We start from the raw sequence: 25,975 nt of genomic DNA, 5'->3' as shown, positions 1-25,975 counted from the left end.
AAACTGATCTTTTCTATTTATCTCATTCTTACCATCTCCTTGTTCTCATGCAACCAAATATTACCTTAAGTTGTTATTAACTAATTGTAAATGTCATATCATTCCAATGATATAATAAATGAAATAATAAAGGCAGAGACTATGCTTTATTCTTCGCAATATTAGACATATTAATACTTCTCAAAGAACAGTTCTCAAATTAAAGTCAAAGAAAAAACTGAAGAGCAATGATTCTAAATTATTCTGAGCCAGTAAGGGAGTGGAAGATGACTTGACTGTTGTCATGCAGTACTTGCCATTTGTTACCAATCAGCTCTATTATTACAATACTAAGACTATTAAAGGACTGGAAAAATGAAAAGAAAAGATTACCTGTGTTGCCAGTACTTGGTGGTCTCTGAGGAGCTCCAGGAGATACATTTCTATGCATTGTAGGTGGAGAGAGCATGCTTGTGTCTGTTAATGATGAACTGGCTGCCAATGATGGGGATACAAGTGAACTCCCTGGGTTAGTGTAGGTCAAAGCATTGTGACTGGTAACTGGAACCGTAACTGACATTGAGAAATTCTGAGGTGGCAAACCAGGCTGGAAATAAAGGAGGAAAAAAGGGCAAATTTTAGTTTTCATTTACATTTTAGAACTAATAAACTATTTAGCATACTTTGTTTCACAATGTCTTTATAACATTTAAATGCAAAGGGCAGATATTAACCCTGTTTGACAGTTTTGCAAAAGCCTAATGTATAAATAATTTAAGTTTTTTTTAAGTTCACCTTGAAAATGGCTATTAATTACAACATTAATTTTTATAACAAATATTGGCACAACTGAAAATCAGAAGCCAGAATAACTAGGTTGAAAGATTTTGTGAAATAATATAGGTAAAATAATAAGAAACATAACTTTTTGCTACTAATCAATCACCTTAGAAATAAAAATTAGCCTAGATTTAACTATTTATTTTAAATATAGCTAGTTATATGTTTATTAGTGATTCAAAATAGAACAAAACACAAAAGTGTATGTGTTATTTTCAACACAGTTATGAGACCAAAAGCAAAAAAAGTACCAATTACTAATTTATTTGATTTTTTAAAAAATCTACCAAAAAACATATATCAACATATTAATTACATACTTAACATTACAAGATCCTAGTAAAAATGAAATAATATACAGAAAATACACTTAAATAACAGGTAACCAATGGCAGATCAGATTAATAAAGAATTCCTTTTACTGTTCCGATGTCTTTAAAATAAATATATTTGGACAAAGAAATTTGTTTGGAGAAAGCTTTAGGAAAATGACTCCATGAAAATTCATATACAGTAAAAAATGGTGTCCTTTATGACATGTCATATATATTTGTAGTAATTACTAGTGTGCTAGAGAAAAGGTCTTTTCTCTTTATTTCTTGAATTTTACCTCTAAAGATTCTATAAAAATTCTTTTTAACTATCACAAAGTAAGAGTTACCTATACCTCAATTTTGAGAATAAACCACTTTGCTTTCCCTTATCAGAAAATCACGGTCAATCCAGAAGAAAGCCAATAGAATGCAAAGAATTTACAGACCCAAATAAATCAGTTTACTGTAGAATTATATTAACAGAACAATAAGTAGAAAGCAATAATCTGATCATTTTTTTTATAAGTAAAACTTTATTTTTGTAGTACTACAGAAGCTCTACATCAATTCACTAATCCTCACAACAACCCTGTGAGGTAGGTAGTTTTTATTTGCTGTTACAATGAACAGATGTATCCTTGTAGTGGTATCACTTTAACCAAAACAATGCTAGTTATGATACCTATTTATGGGTGTTTGTGTGTGTGTTTAAGGGAAATTAGATATTGAGCCTATGGAAAGTACTTTAGAGAAAAAGCACTGATACTGGGCTTGGAAAAACTATCCCGATAAAATCCTAATGGGGGGGCAAAAAGTAAGGCTCTGTCAGGAGCATGAATCTAAAGAAAATATCTTGGGCCAGCTAGGTGGTGTAGTGGAAAGAGTACCCGGCCCTGGAGTCAGGAGGACCCGAGTTCAAATTCACTCTCAGACACATAATGTCTACTACCTGTGTGACTCCGGGCAAGTCACTTATAAGACCCCAACTGCCTCAGCAAAAGAAAAAAAAAGGAAGAAAGAAAAGAAAATAACTTTTCATTATCACTGGATACATGCACATAAGTAGTCCTAATAAAATCATGGGACCATAGATTTAGAACTAGAAGAAGCCTCAGAAGTCATTTGGCCAATCCAAAGAGAATACTCCTTTAAAATCTATTCTGGAAAAGGCTATTTCTTATAAGTTACAATAAGGCTCTAAACACATCAACATAATATCATAGGATTATAGATTCAGCACTAGACAGTATTTTTTAAAAAGTTGTAGGAAAATGTTATCATATACGTAAGGATCAGGTAATTTTTACAAAGCCCCAAAAAGGAAAACAGCTATATTATTAAATCAGCTGAGGCTACTTTTAAATAATCAAAAGAGGTTACACTTTAGGCTAAATACAGACACTAGATTTGAAGTTGCCAAACTCCATTTAAGGGCAGAGAGAAATAAGGAGGAAGTCATTAAGGAAACAGAAAAGGAAAGAATTTCAGTTTTACCTTTTCTACTCTAAGATATTAGATAAGTACTGCCCAAAAAAGCATTTGGGGGGGGGGGAGAATGAGGCAATCAGGTCACACAGCTAGTAAGTATCAAGTGGCTGGGGCTGGATGGATTTGAACTCAGGTCCTCCTGACTCCAGGGGTGGTGCTCTATCCACCAAAAGAGCATTTTACAACAACTAAAATTTTTAAATTAAAAAGTCGATCAATCAAAATGAAAATTAGGACCCTCTGTCCAAAAAAAATATATTAGAAATCACTATCACAGACAAATACCCATGAACTTAACTATTCTTCCCTTACCCTGCTCCTCAACAGGGACATCATGAGGGCTAAGGTGTGTCATTTATCTTTTCATTCTCTAGGGCCCACTGATACGGGCTGACATAGAACTAACAAATTAAAAAGGAATCTCTACTCCTTAATGAACGATTTCATACTATCACTTCTGGAGCGTAGCACTGAATACTAAAATATAAACTATATTTGTGAATATCTTCATGCACAAGATAAAAGCACAAACCATACTTTAGTACTCACTGCGATTTTATGATTCCGCATCATATTATCAAATTCCTCATTTATTTTTTTATATTTTTCTTCTGTATGTGGAGTTAGCACATATGAAGTATCAGGGTCTGGGCTGTCGCACCCTCTGTGTTCCTTCTTGTTCAGAGCCTAAATAATGAAGTTAATAAAAAGGATCAACAAATAAAAAGTAAAGGTAAATGAAAGTACTTACAGGGCCTCGCTTGAAAATAAAATCACTATCTTCATTTAGTTTGCTGAATCTGTCCTCCGAGAGTGGACTGTGCTCAAAGTAATCGTCAGCATCAGGGCTCTCACAACCATTAAGGCCTTTCTTTCTTAATGTCTGAAATACAATTGGAGAATTCACACACAAATAATACTAACTTGCCATGATTTTTTGTTTATTTATTAAGAGAGCACAGACTGAACTGAACTATATTGAGCCACTGAAATGATTTTAAACATACTCTAATTTTCAAAAAAAGAACAAATTCATTATGAATACTCAAGATAACCTATCATGGTGAATACTCAAGATAAGCTTTTTTACAGTAAAGTTGAAAGAATATCATAGTTAAATTAGTTTCTCCCTTTTCTAACTACTTAGTGAATACTATAATCACATATAGCTTTGGCAGTTTCTACTGCTAAATGACAGACCCTAATCAACTTTATTATCATGACAGTTGGATGAACAGGAATTTATAGAGCAAAATGGAAATGTAAAAAATGGTCCTTTGAAAATAGTTGTTGTTGTTTCAACCATTGCACTTCTATAATAAAATAACCATTTCAGTGATATATTATCCTGCCTTTCTAATCTTCTTATAATTTACTCCCCTATACATACTCTAATATCAAGCTATATCAGCCTATTTGCCTTTCCACAAAAGATACTACATCTCTTATACCTGTAATTGTTAATTGGTTGTCCCTCATGCCTGGGATCCTTTTTCTCCTGACCTCCACTGCTTCCGTAATGACTTAATTTAAATCCTATCAATTTCAGGTGGCCTTTCCAGGTTGTCCCCCTCCCTGTTCCTTTTGTTCATGTTACTTCCCATTTACATGGTGTATATGCATACATATACAGAGACATTATATAATCTCTCATTCACATTGTTTGTGTATGTGTACACAGTTATTTGCATAATGTCTTTCTCATTAAAATGTAACTCGAGGGTAGTATCTGAGGCCATATCTTTGCCTCTCTCAGTATTCCCTGCACTTAGCACAGTGCCTTACACACAGTAAGCTCTTAATATATGCTTATTGACCATACAGATGACTTGTCTATGAAAATAACATAGATTACTCAATCTTCTCTACTCTGACAAAAACTAACAATATAACATGGTAGTCCATTAATTCCATTCTAAATTTTAAATTCTAAAAATGTATTTTTAAAGTGACACTGAATAAAAATGTACGAATACATCAACTAACTTCATACTCAAATGATAAAAAATACTACACAAAAATTTGTAAATAAAACAACTATTCAAAACATAACTATTTGTTTTTGTAGCTCTTTTTACATAACTTCTTCAATGCTTTGATAGTGCTACTGGCTTGCCCAGTGGACTGTAATTCCTGTTTAGTGAATGTAACTCAGTATCCCTAGTGACATACTGTCACCTTGGAGCACTAAATACTGGCTTCAAAATAAATACTTTTAAATGACCTATTAAATTTTTTAAAGGGATAGAAAAAGTGGATATTTTCCTCACACTTTTTTCTTAAACCTTCCTCTTCCAAGAGGTCTCTCTGATTTTCTAACCCAAGTGGGTCTATTTTTTGGCAGAATTACTTGGTTAAATAATTTATGTAGCTCTGAGACTTCATCTTATACTGACTGAGGGCATAATCAGAAGTATATAAGATTTTTGAAGAAAAGTCTAGTAGAATTTGTTTTGTCACTGCATAAATTTTTGGTCAAGTTAACTTAACTATAAGCTTTTAAATAAATTATTATTTATTTTACTCATGATTTTTAACAGTTTATAATAATGAAAGTAGTTGAATCCATCTCTTAAATACATTATCATCATCATACTTTCCTTGATAATTTTTGTTCTGAGAGAGGCAAGAACATGAGCACTAAATTCTGGAAATTTTTACTTAGTATTTCTACTACTAAACTGCTTATTTGATTTCATAATGGCAACACTGGCTATAATATAAAATCCTCAAAGATCATAGATCATCATCAGTATAGACAAAATTCCTTCTCAAATTACTTGGCATATGCTATGTATCATCCCCCACACAGAGCTAAAATATAATCACTAAATCAGCACATGGCAAATGCTACACCTGTTTCTCCAACACCTGTCATTACACTAAGCTCTCCTGGTCTAACCAATCATGTGAACATTTATTTGGTGTTTGCCATAAAAGGACCTGTTGTTTAGGACACTGAAAGTCGGAGACAGTTATCCTGTCTACTCTTCTCAGCAAGTTCTGCTTGCCAGTTCTCTGCATACTGATATCAGCAAGAAAAACGTTAACACTTAATATACTGGTTCACAATCAAACCTTATAATTTACATAGACCTATAAACAAAGCACAAGAAGTCAGTAGCAACTTGATACAGATTCTATGCCAAAATATATATTCTCATAGAGACAATAAATTATTAAAAATCTAAATCTGGAGAAAACATTTGCTTAAATTACACTGTTATTTTCTAGTTTATTTGTTTTATGTCAATGAAAAGGGATTTGCTTTTTACTGTAGTCTAAATTCTTTAGATGCTCTTTCTTCACTGATCTTCATTTACAAATTATATTTATTGTTCTTTTTGAGAATATTAAAAAAATCATCACAAGTGAATAAAAAATGTGAAAGCTGAATCCCACATCTCACATCTTAACATATAAGCTAAAAACCTTAATGACTGAGAAAGTGTCTTTGAATTGGCAAAAACCCTCTATGTGATATTACACTATTATAAGTAATATTACAGCATTTCTTCAATGAATACACATGATTTTTATTCTAACAATGGTAGGGTTAACTCTGCTTTTACTTAGGAGGAAGAAAAATATTGTAGTAGCTACAGCTCAAGTTTCTGGAAATCTTCACTGCAGATGGAAGGGTTCCTGTCATTGCCAGAGAACTTAAGAGGTTGGTTCACTACTGGAGATAACAAGTTAATGTCCTGATGTCTGATATCCAGCTTGTTTCCTTATCACCAAAACTGTGATTATTGCTTTGAGGACCCAACTACCATAAAAGACCTTTTCTGTCTTCTTTATCATTACCCAACAGCATAATAGTAAAAAGTTTCTCCTGTGTGGCTGGTCCTAACAAGTGGAATGCTGTAATCTGTTGACAAGACCAGGCGAGGCCTACGGGACACAAGACAGCGTTAGTTTTTAATCTGGCTAGGAAGTTAAGCATAAAAACGGGCCCTTGCTCAATGAAGAACAAGAACAGAGAATGTTCCTAATCAATGATGACATAAATGATTTTTAATGGTGAAAATATCCATTAAAACAAACCAGTAGCAACCTATGCTTTCTCTACAGTTAATAATGGTAACTTGTTTTTCATTATGCAGTAAACATTGTTCCTAAAATCCATTTGTGCTAACAGATGATATTTAAAAATTTTGACATAGTTGGGGGAAAAGCTACATAACAGGTCAAAATAACTTAAACACTAAGAGGTTTCTACAATTTAGAACTATTTACTCCAATTTTTCTTAATTGTACCTATTATGAAATATACAATACAAATTGCTGAAGGGACATACTTTGATGAGCAAGTAAATGATTAATCAATTTAAGCTGACTTGATAGTTATTTTAAACTTCTCTACTAACAAGGAATCACCATGTTTAGATATTTTAATGTTCTTATTTGCAACTTTGTTTATAAAAAGTCTTAAAAATTCAATGTAGTAGTATGTCTTGTTGAACAACAAAAACATCATAGACAATTTTTTTTATTTCCTAATGGTCTCAAGCATTATCAAAGAAAAAATTTCAGTTTTCACACAAAAAAATTAAATGTCTATAGTTTAAGTTCCTATTTCAGAAAATACATTTTAGAGTATCTAATTCCAACCCCCTAAAGATAAAGAAACTGCTGACCACAGAGATGAAGTCACTTACCAAAGGTCACAGAACTAGTAAGTGGTAGAATCAAGACTTAAACACGATATTCTGATCCTCCAAATCCAACTATATACCTTTCTGTCCTTGTGACTTCTTCCTTTTCCTCTTACTCATCATATCTCTGGACAATATAAGTGCTTTGTCTATTACTATAGTTCACAAAAGAAAATGTAACTTTCAAAAAAAATTAGAGAATACACCTCTTTTATTTGTAAAGACAGATTATTATAGGCACTTCATTAATAATAGCACTGGCATGAGTAAATAAAAAACAAAAAACCTACCTCACTACTAATGACTGTTGGGACAACAGAAAACTTTGAGAAATGCAAGAAAAAAAATTTTAAGTTTATTTTCAATGATGAAAAAAGCTGGATATTATTACAGCAGTGATTTTGATGTATTTAACATTAAGTAAACACCATTATTATGGCATATCTATCACAGAATCATAACTTTAGAAGTAGAAGGGAGCTGGGAGGTCAACTTCCATCTCCTTCAATTTATAATTGAAGAAACTAAGTCCCAGACAGGTTAGGTAACTTGTGGAAAGTGCTAAGTGGCAGAGCTGAGAAGTAAACCCAGGCTCTGATCCAAAACAGGTACTCTTTGTATTTGAGCTGTCTGTCCTTCAAGGCACTAAAGCACAGCATCCATCTGCTAAAGGACAACAATTATAGAACCAGAGACTACTAGAACTGGAGGGGATCTCATAGCTCACTGAATTCTCTCATTTTACAGATGAGAAATTCAAAGCCTGAAGAGGTTAAATGATTGTCCAAAGTGGTAGCGCCAGGTCTGGGTGCAAGCCCAATCATGTCACCACCCTTCCCCCTTACTCAACAAACTCCAGTTGCTCTCTACTGCCTCCAGATCAAATGCAAGATCCTCTTGTTTGATTTTTAAAGCCCTTCATAATGTAGCCTCCTCCTATATTTCCAGCCTTCTTACATCTTCTTCCTTGCTATGTACTTTTCAATCCAGTGACACTGGCCTCCATGTTGTTTAATGAACAAGAGACTTACTTTTCTTAATTATTCCCTATTTCTTTTGTATGTTTACTTGTTGTCTTCCTCATTACATTGTGAACTGCTTGAGGGCAGGGACTGGTTTTTTTGGCTCCTTTTGTATCCCCAGCACTTGGTACAGTGCGTGGCATATAGTAAGTAATAATTACTTATTGACTGATTTGCATACAGAGGGCAACACCATCCTACCAGTCTCTCAGGCTTCCAATCTAGGAGTCATTCTGGACTTCTTACCATCTCTCCCGCACCCCCATATCCAAGTTGCTGCTCCCTTCTCTGATAACTGCCACTATTCTAGTGAAGGTTCTCATCACCTCACTCCTTGATTACTGCAATGTACTGTTGGTGGATCTGCCTACCTCAAGTCTCTCCCTACTCCAATCCATCCTCAATTCAGCTACTAAAGTGACTTCTCTAAAATGTAGGTCTGATCATGTCAACCCCACCTTCCCACCCAACACACTCCAGTGAATCTTACTGCTTGTAGGAGCTAATACAAAATGTTCTGTCTGGTATTCAAAGCCCTTCAAAAGACTACCTGCATCCCTCACCCCCACATCTTTCCATTCTTCTTACACACTGCTCCCCACCATATAAATGTCTGATTCAATGACACTGGCCTCCAGGATGTTCCAGAACAAGCTATTCCATCTCTCAGCTCTGGACATTTTCTCTTGCCATCCCCCATACCTGGAATGCTCTCTCTTTTCCACTCTGACTACTGCCTCCCTAGCTTCTTTTAAAGTTCCAATTAAAATCTCACTTTCTACAGGAAACCTTTCCTAACTCCTCTTAATTCAAGTGCTTGCCCTCTTTTAATTATTTCCTTTATAGATTTGTTTGCATGTTGTCTCCTCCATTAGATTGTAAGCTTCCTGAGGTCAGCAACTGTCTTTTGCTTCTTTTTGTAAATCCAGTGCTTAGTGGCTGGTACCTGAGTACTGAAACTGACAGACTTTGGAGTTAAGGCTTAAAAAAAATTATTCAACTAAGAAAAAAAATGTTAGTGTGAAGGGATAAAAGCCTCTACACAGGCTGATGGTTGATTTAAAAAAAAAAAACTGTGGAAGGAAAAGGCCTCAGCTAGGACTCTCCCACCAGAGGAAGATTTAAATTCATCTTAGATTTGAGGATTAAAGAGGATTTAAGGATAAAATGAAGATTAAAGAAAAGGCCTTTTCTTCCTCTCTTTCTTCAGCCAAAGAAAAAGACTTCAACTAAGGCTGATCATAGGAGAGAACTTCAGTGTACACGGTGAAAGAAAAGGCTTAAAGAAAAGGAGTGGGGGTGGGGGGGAAGTCCTCAACCTGATTTGATCCCTGTAGTAGGGGAGAACTAGAATTCAGTCCAAGACTTCACCAACAAGAGTGAATAAGCTAAATAACTAATTAAAGGACTTTTTATAGTAACAAGGATGACTAAGACAAAAGCCTAGAAAAATATAACTGAAAAACACCTATAATCAAGACCTTAAGGAAAAAAGCAGATTGCTCACAAAAAAATTAGAATTCTTTGAAGAAAATAGAGCAAGAATTTTAAAAAGATGTTATGAGCTACATCAAAGAGAAATGGAAAAAAGGAGCTTCACTAAAACTTAAAAGAAAAGGTATAAAATCAATATAGTAGTAATAAACTACCTAAAAAATAGAAATGGAGCAAATGAAAACTAATGACTCTAGTAGACAATAAGAATTCTTAAAACAAAGTCAAAAGACTGATAAAACAGAGGAAAATTTAAGATATCTTATATTAGAAACAACCAAACTAGAAAACAGATAAAGGAGAGAGAACTTAATACTCTTAAGATTATGAGATTACCTAGAATACATGATCAAAAGAGCCTACATACCAGATTTTAAGAAATCTAAAGAAAACTGCCTAGATATATTAGAACAAGAGGCCATTGTGACAATAAAAGAATTCACTAATCACTGCCTAAAAAAAAACACTCCAAAATGAAAATTCCTAGGAATGTCATTGCTAAAATTTTGAGCGTCCAGATTAAAAAATATATATTATAAGCAGCCAGAAAGAAAGAAATCAATATTGATGAACTACAATTATACCTGCACAAAATTTAGCAGAAAAAGAGAACATAAAGACAAAGGCCTACAATCAAGAATAACTTATCCAGCAAAACTGAGTATAATCCTACAAGGAAAGAAGTGGTCCTTCAATAAAGTATAGGATTTTCAAATATTCCTGATGAAAAAACCAGAGCTGAAAAGGTAACTCTGAAATATGAATATGGCAATCAAAAGGAAAAACAAAAGTAACTACAAGTGAACAATCAGATGAGACTTCGTAAGGATGAATTGTTTACACTTTAATGGAAAGGGGAAGAGGGGGAGATGTTAAAAGAATCCTAATGCCACACAAGGTCATAGAGGTAGTCATCTAAAACAGATTTAAAGTTTTGTTCTTTTGAGGATATAAGAAAAAAAGAAAAGGAAGGGTTGGGGGAGGAAACGTTAAAGGAAAATGGCAAACGAGATGAGGGACCTTGTAAAGACACATAATTCAGTTATGAAAGTAGAACTACATGCAAAGATGGAAGGGGTGAGTGAAGCAGGTGTTACTTGAACTTCAATTTAAAGTAGTCAGAAAAGGGTAGAACACATACGATCACAAAGAATATGGTGTAGAAATACATTCTATTTAACAGACGAATTTGTAACAAATGAAGAATAAAAATGTTATGTTATAAGTGATTTTGCCCAAATACAGGCCAACAAAAGCAACTTCAGTAAAATAAATGAATATTTAAAAAATGTAAAGCACCCAAATTAAAAAACAAAAGGTGGAGAATTTAAACAAACTAATTTCAGAGGATAAATTAGAAAAGTCACAAATGAACTTCCAAATGAAAGAACTCCAGAATCAGATGGATTCACAAGTGAATTTTATCAAACATTCAAAGAATAATTAATTCTGAGTACATATATCATTCTAAAAAATAGCAAAAGAAGGTATGCTACCAAATTCCTTCTATGGTCTTGATATAGGAGCCAAGGAGAATCAAAATAGAAAAAGAAAACTATAAGCCAATATCACTAATGAACTTAATGCAGAAATTATAAAGAAACATTAGCAAAGAGCCTAAAACAACATATCATGAAAATTACTAAGTATTAAAAGATTGGACTTACACTATCAGTAATAAGTTGATTATATATGATTATATAAAATTATTTAATAATAGGCTAATTTAATACCAGGAAAACTATATTAAATAAAAACTAAATAAAAACCATATCAATAACAAAATCAAGAAAAACATGATTATATCAATAGATGCAGAAAAAACTTTTGACAAAATATAATATCTATTTCTGTTAAAAATGCTGGAAAACAGAGGAATAAACATAGACTTGTCCTTAAAGTGATAAATAATGTAACTCTAAAATCAAGAGTTATTATTAATTTTAATGTAAATAAGACAGAATTTTTTCCAGTAAGATCAGGTGTAAAACAAAAATGTCCTTTGTCACTATTTCCATTTGATAACAGTATTAGAAATACTGGTTATGGTAATTAAGACAAGAAAAATAAATTAAGGGAACAGGCATAGATAAAGGAGAAACACAATCATTACTTTTTTGCACATGATACAACAGTGCAGGAGAGAAAAAAACAAGAATTTATTAAGTACCTACCATGTGTCAGGCACTAGGCACTAAGTACTAAATATTATCTCACTTGATTCTCACAACAACTCTGAGAGGTAAATGCTATTATTACCCCCATTTTAAAAATTAGGAAACTGAGGCAGACAGAGTCTAAGTGACTTGTGCAGTGACACAGCTAGTAAGTGTCTGAGTCCAGATCTAAAAGTAGATCTTCCTGACTCCAGGCCCAACATTTTATCCACCTAGCTGCCTCCTGCTATTTTAAGAACTCTAAAGAGTCAATAAAAAAATGAACTGAAACAATAACTTCAAACTTATTAGATATCAAATCTATATAAATCACAAACATTTCTATTTAATACCAATAAAATCCAGTAGGAAGAGACAGAGAAATTCCATTAAAATTACTATAAAATACTTGGAAGTATTCCTTAACAAGATACGCACAAGAATGATATAAATACAACCACAACCCTTTTTACAGAAATAAAGACAGAAAAAATTAATTTTTCACAAGTATACCAAGTCAAAATAATAAAAATGACAATGCTGCCTAAGTTATTTTACTTATCTAATTCCAAACGAATAAAACTACCTTTAAAGTATTGCTTTATAGAACTAGAAAGGTGATAAAATAACTCAAATGGAGAAAAAAAGGTAAAGAACCTCAAGAAAAATAACGAAAAGAAATGGAAATGAAGGGGACCTATCAGTGCCAGATTTTAAACTATATCACTAGCAGTAATTATTTTAACACTTTAATACTGATTAAAACATAAAATTACAGATAAAAACAGGATTACAGAAGATAAAATGGATAATTTTTATTACATAAAATATAAAAGGTTTTACACAAACCTAATAAAGTTAAAATTAAAAGAGAAAGTACTGCAAAAAAAATCTTTATGGCAAGTTTCTCTCACAAAGGTCTCATTTCCAAGATATTAGGAACTGATTCAAACCTACAAGAAAAAAAAGTTCCCACACTGACAAATACTCTAAGGATATTCTTAGCAAATACTCTAAGAATAAGAGAAATGCATAGTAAAACAATTCTGAAATTCCACCTCACATTCATTAGAATAGCAAAGATGACAAAGACAGAAAATGATATGTTGGTAGACTTGTGAACAGATATAACCATAATGGAAAGAAATTTGGAATTATACAATCTCAACTGACCCAGAAGGACTATACCCAAAAGAGGTCAAAGAAAGAGGAAAAGGTCCTCTATGTACAAAAATATTTATAGCAGCTTTCTGTTGTGGAAAACCAATGGAAACTAAGGGGATGCCAACAGTTGAGGAATGCTTCATGAATGTCATGGAATACTACTGTCTTGTAAGAAATATGGAAATAGATGATGCAAAAAGACACAGAATTCATGAACTGGTGAAGCATAAAGTAGAACCATAAGAACAATTTATACTATAACATCAATATTTTTTAAAATGAACAATTGTGAGGATTTTTATAAATGAAGAATAACAGCACTCTAAAAATGACTTTGAAAGTTGTCAGAAAGATACTAAAGACAATGATTCCAGAGGATTGATGATAAAATGCTATCTATAAAAGACAGGTGATGGATTTAGTGTGCAGAACCATATGCATGCATGCGTGTGTACATATATACAAAATATATGTAATTAGATAGATAGATAGATAGATAGATAGATAGATAGATAGATGTAGTCATTAAAGGGAAGTTTTGCTTGATTATGATTTAAGAATTTTTTCCCCTCTCACTGGGGAGGTAGGAAAATAGATATCTGTTCATTTAGAAGAGAGCAGGGTGGAAGCAGGGTGATACAGATGTCAATACAGATATGAAATGCTGCATACACTTCAGCTAGGGTGATTGCATTTACTTTGTTACAAGGGACCTCTCACACAACGGGAGTAATCTATAAGAATCTGCAATGTAAAAAACAAAACACAATAATAATTTTTTAAAGATGTCTTAGAGCTTCCATATTTAATTTTTCCAACAGCTTATTCAGTTCTATGTTTCCTGTTTTGTTTATTTTTTTAGGTGTAGAGAGTAATACTTTTACTATTACAATGTTATTATCTATGTCTTACAATTCCAGTCAAATTTCTCTTTATGAATTTAGATCCAATATAATTTCTTCAAACCTGGATGGTTTCATGAATTCCTAGACTATTTCCTAACTTCTACCCCAACAGCCTTCTCATACTGGTACCACCTCCACATCTTCTACCTTCTTCTCCAGCTTCCATTTTAGGAAATGCCCAGGCTAGCCCCACTCATTCTCAACCTGACCCCAACTTTCAGGACACTTTGCAACCCTACCCCAACCTGTTTTTCAGCTCCCTTATAGTGTTGTCAGAGAGTGTATTTCTGTTTGCTTGCATTTTTATTCCCAGTGCTCAGCACAGTGTCTGTTGCATACAGAATACCTATATACACACATACATAACTAAATTAATGATTTATCAACTTGGTGCACAGACATTTTACATTGATAGCACTTCACTATCTATAAGTATAAGGTACTTTCCCTGACTCTTTCTCTTGACATTGAGAATTTTTGTTTTTGTTTTATCTTTGGCATGAATGCAATTTCCAGTTCTGGGGAATCACTTGATACATACTAAAATTTTGCCAGTCTCTCCTTTACCTTACTCTTTTAATTTTCTTTATTTTCAAGATGCATTTCTTATCTATTCTGCCACACTCTCTTGCCTTTTATAGGATGTTAAGTCCACTCAACCTTAAAGTTACGATTGTTAGACTTAAGTCTTCTTCCTTTTATTTTTTTTGTGATAATTTTATACCCTTCTTTTAAGTCAGTGCTTTGTTCCTGTGATTACTTTTGTTTATACCAACTTGATGCTATTGAGTCTATTCTCACAGTCTCTCATCATACTCCTAGTTAACTGCTCTGTACTAAATTAAATTTACTTAAATTATTAATCTTTCTTTTCATTTATTTTTTTTCTATTCACTTGCCTCTGTTATTCCTGTCCACCCAGACATATGGTTTAAAATCTGAAACAAAGAGGGATTTCTAATTTGGAGAAGAAAAGTTAGGCAAGAGGGAATAATATATGTATATGTTACTATAATTACTATATCTCTAGATTCCATTTTATTATATACTAACACCAATTAATCTTAAAGTTTCTTCTGCTCACTTAAATATTTCAAAAAATATTTTAAAAAGGCGAAATGTTTATAAACCCAAGAGACTACTACAATGTTCTGTTTATCTTAAATTCAGATATAATTACTCAGTTATAGACATAACCAAGAGGAAGAAAACCTGAATGTTTATTAAGAGTATTTAGTATATAAACCGCCATTTTACAAAAGACCTGGGGTAAAACAAAAGTTGGAATGTTTCCAACAGCTATTTGGTTTTAATCTGAATCTCTGATAACTATGTTTAAGGTCTAAAGTTAGCCCTCATTCCATTAAAACATATTAAGGATTTCTACAATTATGGGTGAAACTATCAAGTAAAAAGCATAATAGGTTTTTTTTTCCCCCCAGGTTAGTTATCAGCATTTTCATGACCAAATTTACTACCTTACTTTGGTAAAATACTATTATCTGTAAACATTAACATGTGCAGGGCCACATCAACTATAAGGAACCTCTCTTTCCACTGTGACCTTATGCAAGGCATTCTTTACAAGAATGGTGAATACCTTGTGTTCTTGTATGTCTTGCTTAAATTTATTATCAGAGATTTTTTAAGAGGTTTCTATGGCTGCATCTACCAAATAATCTTGTATGATATAAATATATCCATGAAAGACATATTGTAAGAGAACCTTTAAAGCTAAGCTATAAGGCTTCCTCAATGAGATCTCTAACGGATGATAAAATAATTATTATCCAGACAATGATATGACTACTGAGTTAGTAAATCAAGTATTACCAATAGATAATAATTTGGTTCTAGAACTGAATAGGAATAAGAAAGACACCTAGATTATGTTTTTGAAATTGTGCAGTGCTTTTGATGATCACAAGCTGCTCTCTGCTATAAAAATCAACCTATTCAACATAATTGTTCCTCAATTATGTCATATGGTTCAAATATTGAAGATCACACTCTCTCAAAAATCAACCAACAAATTAATAAACATTTATTAAGCACCCACTAAATAACAGGCACTGTGCTAAGAATCAAAACTGTAGGCAACTGAGACAGCAACAGAAAGATGTATGGAAGGCAAAAGTAGGCTACACCATATTTACAAAGATGACCTGTAAGTTAAGAAAAAGTAATATAAAAGAAATTTATTGGTCAGAAAAATAAGCAGCCCTGTTTATGGAATAAGAAAGACAACTGATAGGCCAAGTGCTGTAACTGACTATACATACATACATACATATATATACATATATATATATACATATATATGTATATATATACATATATATATACATATATATATACATATATATGTATATATATATATGTATATATATGTATGTATGTATGTATAGTCAGTTACAGCTTATATACAGTTACATATATAAATGCTGTAACTGACTACATATGTATATATATATGTATATATGTGAGTACACACACACACACACACACACACACACACACACACACACACACACACACACACACGATGTAGAGAAAGGCCTTAGCATGCTTTATCAAGGATTTATGGAGAACATGAACAAGAATGGCAAGAGAAGAGGCATGAAATGGTTGAGGTATGTACCTATGAGATCAGAGATTTGATAAAGTACTGAAATATTTTGCAAAGCTATAAACACAGTAGTGCCCAAAAGATGCTGATTGACTGTCTTTGTTGAAAGAATGAACACAAATCACTAAAGAAAATTGTAGCTCTAAAACATATTTTTAAGATCCTAGTATCTCTAAGTAAATTATCATATCTTAAAAGTAAGAAAATGCTCTCCTTTTTGCCTATGCTTATTCCTTTTTCTTGTTTTCTCTCTTTTGCTACAGTCAGTAGTTTTATAACAATGTCAAATAAGAGTGGTGACAATAGGTATCCTTACTTTACCATTGAACTTATTGGTAAGTTTTGAATTTGCTTCCAAAATGAATAACATTCATTAGTACATGCTTTTTATAGTAGCACAGAATTGGAAGCCACGTAGATGCTCAATGACTGTAAATGTGCTATAAGAAACGATGAATGTGAAGAATATAGATAACCATAAATTGATGAAGAGCAAAGTAAGCACAATTAGAAAACAATATATATAGTGACTATAACCTTATAAATGAAAAGAACAAAATGAAAATTGAAACTGGATGTAGCCTAAGGATTTAAATATTGTTCATTATATTAAAGGGTAGTCTATTTACTTTTTGATTTTTTTTTTGCAGAATAAATTCTATATTCTTATAAAGACTTTTATGTATCTACTGATACAATCATATGATTTTTGTTTTTGCTATTAATATGGAATATTATACTTACGATTTTCTTAATGTTTTATTCTTACATTCCTGGCATAAATCCAACCTGGTCACTGTGAATACTTCTGAATATTCGGCTGTAGCCTCCTTGCTGATATTTTATCCAATAATTTTGCATCGATATTCATTAGCAATATTGGCCTATAGTTTCATTACCTATTCATGGTTTGGGTATAAGGACCATATATTTCTCATAGGAAGAGTGTGAAGATAACTCCTATTTCTTTTCTTTTCTTTTTTTAACAAATTTATGTGATACTAGAATTAAACTATTCTTTGAGTGTTCAATGGAATTCACAAGTCCATCTGGGCTCTGGATTTTTTTAAAAATTCATTTATGGATTTATCTATTTCTTCCTTTGTTAATCTGGTTGTTTTACATTTTTATAAGTTTTTGGTGTTGATGGTATATAATTGGGTAAAATAGTTTAACAATAGATTTTTTACTCATTCATTATGTGTTGTAAATTTTCCTTTTTGGTAATTTGATTTTCCTCTCTTCTAGAAAAAAAATCAAATCTAATGGTGGTCTATTTTGTTAGTTTAAAAAAAATAGATCCTAGTTTTATCAAGTATTTATATACTTGTAAAAATATTCAGAAAAATCACACAAGTTCCAAGGCAATAAGATTAGTAAAAAGAGACATGTGCTCAATTCTGTACTACTAGAAAAATTTTAGTTTTAAATCAGTTTTGAATTTTAAATTTAAATTTTAAGTTTTAAATGAGTCAACAGTCAGTGAACAAAGAAAGGCAAAAACATATTCCCTGAGATCAATTAGCTAATATGCAAACAATATGTAGATGCAAAACATAAGAGACTGTAATGGCAAATAACCTCAGAAAGAAGGCACTACCAGAAAAGTGGTCAGGGAAACGAATATTGCAGAAGGCATGATCTGAATCAGTCTTAAAAGAAGCAGGGGAGTAAGGAGGCAGAGGTAAGTAAAGAGGGAGAGAATTCCAGACACAGAGTTGAGAGATAGAGTGTCATATGGAAGTAAGAATAAGAAGGCCAGTGTTGCTGGATCAGACAGTACAGGCATGCGTTCTTTCTGTTCATCCCTTATACTCAAAGAAGACCAAAATGACATCATGATGTTGGGGTCAAGGTACAGTGTGTTTAACTATGGCTGTTCAGACCAATACAAGCTTGGAAGGCTCTACCATAAGGCAGGCACAAATTGAACACTGCGCATGGAGATGTCTCTAGATTTGCACATCTCACATTTCTTTTGAGCTACAAAGATTCTGATTTGCTCATATAGCACAGCTCCTTCCTTGACGTGGGCATGCCATGTTAGGCAGCCCTGTGCCAGCATCTCCAATGTCTCACAATCGATACAAAAGTTCTCAGAGAGATCTTGAGAGTGTCTTCTTCTGACCTCCATGTAAGTGCTTGCCTTGTGTGGGAAGACTAGCAAAGGACCACATTGTGAAGGGCTTTAAAAATCAGAGGATTTTATACTTGACCCTGAAGACGGCAGGGATTTATCCGTTTACTGATTTAGGAGGGGGATGTGGTCAGACTTGTGCTTTAAGAAAATCACTTTGGCAGTTAAGTGAGAAATGGACTGGAGTGGATAGAGACTTAAGGCAGAGAGACCAACCTGAGGGCTAAAGAAATGGTCCAGGTCCTAGGTGATAATGGCCATTAGCAGTGTTATGGTTGTGAAAGGAGAGAAGGAGAGCCATACATGAGATACTGTAATAAATGATCTTTCCTTCATCTTTAGAATGTTCTTCCCCCAATTTTCAATTATTCAAGCAATCTTTCTGTCTTAATGCTTTCTAGGTATAACCTTCCTATGTGAAAAGCTACTCAATCAATCATTAACATTTATTAAGCACCTACTATGTGTCAGGCAGTATGCTAAGCACTGGTGATGCAAAAAGAGGCAAAAGACAGCACCTAAACTCAAGGAGCTTACAGTCCAATGGGGGAGACAAAATATAAACAAATATATACAAAGAAAGCCACAGGTAAAATAAATAAGGAATGATTATATATGGGAAATAATAACAGAGAAGGCAATGGAATTAGGAAGGTTTGGGGAAGGCTTCCTATAGAAAGCAGAACTTTAGACAGGACTTAAAGGAAGCCAGGGAGGTCAGTAGTTGGAGCAGAGGGGGGACAGCATTCCAAGAATGGGGAGGACAGCAGAGAGAATGCTTAGATATGGAGTATCTTGTTCATGGACCAGCCAGGAGATCAGTGTCACTGGATAGATGGAACAGGCAGGAAGCCCATGTCATCAGACTGAAGAGTACGTATCAAGGAGCAATGTGTAAAAAGACTGCAAATACTGGAGGAGGCTAGATTATGAAGGGCTTTAAATGCCAAACAGAGCATTTTGTATTTGCTCCTGGAGGCAATAGGGGCTGACATAATCAGACCTATGCTTTAGGAAAATCAATTTAGTGGCTGAATAGAAGACGGACTGAAGTGGGGAGAGGCTTGAGGCAGGAAGAACCAGCAACAGGCTACTGCAGTAATCCAGGCGTGAGGTGATGAGGGCCTATACTAGAGTGGTGGCAACATCAGGAGAGGAGAGTGTGTATCTGAGATGCTGAAAAGGTGAAATCAGCAGGCCTGAAGAGAATGTGTTATGGAGTAATGTGTTAGAAGACTGGAAATGCAGAAGCGGGATGAGACTTGCTAAAAAAATTTAGCTTGAAAGGGTCAAGGTTCCCTACTACATCCTGGGCCATCTACAGTTGTCCTGATCTATATCTGGCCACTGCAACCAGAAAGCTCTGGAGGAGAAAGTGAGGCTGGTGACTTTGCACAGCCCTCCCTCACTTAAATCCAATTCACTTGCATGTCATGGCCCTCTTCTAGAACAAAGGACAAATAACAACCTCTGTGAGTAGAAAAGGAGCTGCCCATTGGGGACCAAACTGGAACTGGCCAGATAGGCAACATGTCTGTCTGTCTGTCTGTCTCCCTTTGTCCACATAGGGTATTACACCCTAACCTGCAGGTGTTCTGCCCAAAGGGAATGTACATTTTAATCTCTGAAACTTTTTTTTTCTTTCTCAAAATCCAGCCTTAACCCGGCTCTCATTAATTGGCCAACAATAGGACCCAGGCCAAGCCCTACTTGGTCATTGTTTGGGTCCTGATTGGTTCAGAATCAATGTAAATATTGATTGTTTCTGTTTTAGCCAGAAACCCTGAGGGTCTTTCCCTCTCAAATAGTAGTATCCTAGAGCCGAGTCCAGTGCTCTATCCATTACACCACACTGCTTCAAAATCCAGTAGCCTTTTCTCAATTCTCATCTCTACATTTTTCTGCAGATTTTGACACTGTTGACAACTTCCTAGTAGATACTCTTTTCCCAAGACTTCCAGGATATCACTCATGGTTATCATTATGTCTGACCATTTCTTCTAAGTCTCCATTGCTTGATCATCATCTATTTTCCATCTAAGCAAAGGATCTCCAAGTCCCTGTCTTGGACTCTTTTCTCACTCTACGCTCTTTCCCTGTGATGATTTCATCAGCTCCCATAGGTTTTATTATCATCTCTGTGCTAATCACTCCCAAATCTACCCAACCAATCCTGACCTCTAGTGAATGCCAGTCTCCCATTTTCAACTTACTCTTGGATATCTCTACCTAGATGCCTTACTGCCACCTGAAACAACAGATCTATAACTGAACTTGTCTTATTTCTCCAAAAGCTTTCTCCTCAAAACTTCCATCCCTGTTGAGGGTACAACCTTGGAGTTATCCTGACTCCTTCCTCTCCCAATTACACTCACTAATCTCATCATTTACCAAGATGTATTGATCCTCCATCCAAAATGACTCTGAAAGGATCCATTTCTCTCAATTCACACAGCCACCACCCTTGTTCAGGTCTTCTTGTGACCTTTTGTTTGAACTATTATATTAGCCTATTAACCTGTCTCCTTGTCATCACTCTTTCCTTTCTCCAATCCGCAATCTATCCTTCACAGAGCTACCAAAATAATCTTACAGTACAAGTCTTCCCACGTCACTCCCCTGCTCAAAAACTTTCAGGGACTCTCAAAGCCTATAGGTTAAAAAGCAAATCCATTTCATATGAAATGATTGCAACCTATCTTTACAAGCTTATTTCATGTTATTCTTTTAAACCTTTTATATTACAACTGAATTCCATTATTTAACTGCTGAACTTTATATGCTGGCTTCTACCTTTAAGCATTAGGACAAATTCTCTCCTCCTCCATTTACTCTTTCAGAATGTTTTTCTTCCTTTAAAGATTAGTACAGGTTCTATGTCCTCTGTGAAGTGTTCCTTGTCTGTATTTATGTCACCTCCATCAAAAAATAAGTTCTTGAGGGCAGGGACTTCAAAATATAGCCTCCACTATACCTTCTTGCAATATAAAGTGCTTAATATTTACAATTAATGAATAATCAAAAACTTGCTAATGCAAGTATTATTATTCCAATTTTTATGAATGAAATAGCTGAGGTTTACTGAGTTTAAATTATCTGTCCATGGTCAAAGAACTAGTGACAGAACTAGAATTTGAACAAAGGTCTTCAGATTTCAAATCTAGAACTTGGTTATACCATAGCTCTCCTTACACTTAAGTGGAACAGGAAAACTTAAAAAAAAATCACTCTCCTTTATGCAGCCTGAAACAAAACTGTGGTTAGATTGGAAAGTGAATTTTGGATAATCAGCTTTTACTGAAAATATCATGTATTATGCTTTTTAAATTTCAGAATTAGAAACAGTCAGAAAACGCATATTAGAGACTCATAGAGACAATGTGATTAAGGTAGGCCTACATTATGTTATAAGAAAATGAGGTTCCAGAGGCCAAGATGGAGGAGTTCGCACCCTCTCTTAATGACCTTGAAAAACCCAGAAAATACTGCCCCAGGAAAAACCCTGGAAGAGTGAAGCCAGCATAAAGATGGGGTGTAGCAGTCTTTCATCTTGTGAGTCTAGAGGGATTAATAGGAAAGGTCCCTCTTTGCTGTGCCTCAAAGGGACCAGTACAGGATGGGAGGTGTCCTGGTAAATCAATGGCAAATCCCACCTCAGGAAACCAGTGGGAGATCCTAAGCCCTAGAATGGTGGAGCAGGCAAGCAACAAAACCAGGACCTCTCCCTCCCTCCCAGTGCCTTGGCACAGCCAGGGGAACTGGCAGATGCCAGTGTGAAGAACCACTATGTGTGCCAGTGGACAGCTACCAGCAACTGAATCTACCCTGGGAGAGGAGGCAACTGCCAGCAGCCAGACCATCCCCACCCCACCCGATGAGCTTCAGTGTAACCCTGGGGAAACGCAAAAAACCCCCACCTGGCCTTGGCATATACCAGCCATTACCACCAGCTCCAGCTTAGCACCAAGGAAGCTACCAGACTCCTATACCCTCCAGCTGCCTGTACCTGAGGCCCCAGCATACAAAGCAAGTAACCAGGCCCCCAGACCCCAGCACAAGAAGTAGGACAGTACGCCCTGTGCCCCAAAAGCAGAGATCAACTTTAAAAGCCAGGTAAAAGGCAAACACCATGAGCAAAAAGCAACAAAGAAAAACAAAGACCATAAATTCTTACTATGGGGGCAGGGAAGATCAAAGCACAAATTCAGAAGAGGACAACATTATCCACAGAAACCTCAAAGGGGAATAGGAATTAGTCTCAAGCCCAAAAAGCCTTCTTGGAAGAGTTCAAGAAAGATGTTAAAGCCAAATAATATAAGTAGAAGAAAAATTGAATAATTCTTTTAAAATATAATTTACAAAATAGGGGGGAAAAAGTACACCGAAGAAAACAACTTTTTAAAAAGTAGAATTGGCAAAATGGAAAAGGAGGTACAAAAGCTCACTGAAGAAAACAATTCATTAAAAACTAGAATTGGGCAAGTAGAAAATAATGACTCAATGAGACATCAAGAATCAGTTAAACAAAATCAAAAGAATGAAAAAAAAAACCATAAAATACCTCACTGGAAGAAAATAAGGTTATGAAGGAAATAGGGTATTGAAACAGCACATGATATATGTATGGGGGAGTTTGTGCCATAACTATCCATATCACATAGTCCCACTTCACACTCAACTTTAAAATGACTAATATATATAAACAAGTGGTAAGACAGTATGAGTATGAAATCCCTATTCTCTTGTGGGAACAAAATACCCCTCATTAACCCAATTCATAGCACCAACTAAAGAAAGGTACCTCCTTTTTTTTGGGGGGGGGAGGCAATCGCAGTTAAATGACTTGCCCAGGGTCACACAGCTAGTTAAGTGTCAAGTGTCTGAGGCCACATTTGAACTCAGGTCCTCCTGACTCCAAGGCTGGAAAGGTGCCTCTTCTTATACAGAGATATACAGGCCAAAGGCAACATTAGTATAGAATATAAGCTTTTTTAAAAAAATTCTAGGAAAAATAATACACAGTGAACAGTACTGTCTCATATAGCAGAGAGAAGTAGTGGAAGGAAAACCAATTTTTTAAAAAAGTTTAGCAAGAGATCCAACTAGGCAAAGCCCTCTCAAGAATACTGAAGGATGAAAATGGAAAGAAAAAAACATAAAAAGAAGAAATCTACAAAATTACTACAGCAGATTGTTTTTTATCATCAAGGACAGCAGAATCATCATACTTAAAACCTACACAGTTCCAGATGTACAGTAGCCAGATGGACCAAGTGGGTACTCAGGTCAATGTTGGAGGCAACACAAATATGAGGGTATTGAGGAACAAAATGCAAGGCATTTTAAGGAAGAAAATATACCAAAAGTGTGGAGGGGAAAAAATGAAGGCCTTATTAGTAACAAAATAAAACAATCAAGAATGTATCAACTACTACTAACATATATGCCTACTCTCCCATTTATACAAAATCTTTAGGAGAATCATTTATCTAACATCAAGGACATCCTTGATGAGGTTATTAATAAGGAATAAACAGGCATTTGTAAGCAACAGTCAACAATCTTTACCATTTCACAATTTAAAAAAAGAATACAAATCTCACTGTGCTTATTGTTTGTGCATTATAAAAACAAAACAAAATAAAACATTTGTTTCAACAGAACAAAATGTTTCCCATCTGTATATCAAAACCATTCAAGATTCCTCAAAAGGTATATATAACAAGAAAAATAACTCTGACCAACAACCTTCTAATCATAAATATGAGGTGAACTATAGAACAAAGAGACGTTTAGCAAAGGTGTTTACCACTGTGATGGAGGAGATTCAGCACAGAGTTCAAGTTGAAGAGGGATTCTCTAAGGTTGGTGAAGTCCTCCAGATGCTTCTTTTTGCATGGCACTAGGCTGGTTGCATCAAGCCCCTGGAGACTGTAGAGTCTCATGGAAGAGGTTTCTAACCACTAAACAGAGTTTAGCCTTACCATGCATACAGGAAAGACCAAGTGGATGAAGAATTTCTACAGTCCAGATTATGACATTTATTGGGAAGGACAACCTACATAGTTCATCCATCAATGTGTATACCTGAGACAGAAGGTACAGATGGGTAAGAAATTAGGCCTTCTCTCTTGGAAGAACAAGACAGATTTTTAGGAAATTTATAAACTCTTAGAATGACCTCAATTTCCCCTAAAAAAACCAAAGGCCCATTTGTTTAAGTTCGACATTTTATTGGTATTGCTCTTTGGCAGTTAAACAAAAAACATAAAAACTTCTGAAGAATTAAAAATAATCATTATAGAAAAGGCAATGAAGAAGTGTACAGCAAGTGTGATCAAGCTGCATCTTGTAACTAATGAGGAATTTGAAGAAGAATAAAAAGATGTCTTAAAAGAAATAGATAATAGGAAGAGACTAATATGGTGAGGGACAGCCAAAGTGCTCCACAGGCAGCTGTGCACTGTCAGAAGAAAGCAACGAAGGCCTCCAGCCCAATGATTGAACTCCTGTAGAGAACTCACAGGAGTATACAGATAAGATTCATATGGTGCAGGTAGACATGGATGGATTAGGATCTGCATCAATGTACAGAATTTCCAAATCATTAACATCATAGATCTTATTGAGTGTTTTAACATTCATTTACTCATTCAAAATATATGATGTGCATACTCTGTGCTGGGCTTTGGGAGAGCTGTTAGATAGATGATGGATACATGGATGGATGGATAAATGGATAGACGATAGACAGACAGATAGATAGACAGATGGATAGATAACATGGTAGTATTTTTTTTAACCTACATCTCTATCCATTTAGAATGTAAAATACCTGAGGGTCAGGGCTATGTATCTCAAATTTCTTTGGCATAGCATTTTGTTAATGAAGCTTACTAATCAAAAAGTGAAATGTTTACAAGTATCACTCAGTAAAATTATAAACTATTTCAACAAGTCTCATTCTACATTTTAAAGGATATATGTCCTTTACTTAGTTATACTGATTGACACTGGAATGTTTTACTGAAGTGTCATGCAAGCAGAAAGAAAAATATCATGGTGTCTTTTTGTATCACGTGGAAATATATTTCTATTTAACAGCACCAAAATGGAGACAAACTACACAAAGTGCTTATATAAGGAATTTACATGTTTCAGATTTCCACTCTAAGTGAGCTCAAGTCTG

General features: G+C 34.5%; 1 protein-coding gene across 12 annotated transcripts in view; it reads right to left on the bottom strand.

Annotated features, from left to right (window-relative positions):
• The window catches only part of MEF2A (myocyte enhancer factor 2A), a 222,333-nt gene that overhangs the window by 51,664 nt on the left and 144,694 nt on the right, over window positions 1-25,975 (bottom strand). For 9 of the 12 annotated variants that reach the window (XM_020963908.2, XM_020963922.2, XM_020963930.2 and 6 more), the window contains 2 exons: window positions 3,171-3,308; window positions 373-586 (listed from right to left, as the gene is read on the bottom strand). In XM_020963908.2, the coding sequence (XP_020819567.1) occupies window positions 373-586; window positions 3,171-3,308 (352 nt within the window). Of the gene's footprint in view, window positions 1-372; window positions 587-3,170; window positions 3,309-3,372; window positions 3,505-25,975 lie in introns of all 12 variants that reach the window. The other 3 variants (XM_020963943.2, XM_020963959.2, XM_078151167.1) reach the window with 2 other exon arrangements.

Source organism: Phascolarctos cinereus, unplaced genomic scaffold, assembly GCF_003287225.1.
Source record: "Phascolarctos cinereus isolate Bilbo 61053 unplaced genomic scaffold, phaCin_HiC Scaffold_3;HRSCAF=262, whole genome shotgun sequence".
NCBI classification, from domain to species: Eukaryota; Metazoa; Chordata; class Mammalia; order Diprotodontia; family Phascolarctidae; genus Phascolarctos; species Phascolarctos cinereus.
Note: the sequence above shows the minus strand (reverse complement) of the source record. Positions and strands in the feature narration are given on the sequence as shown.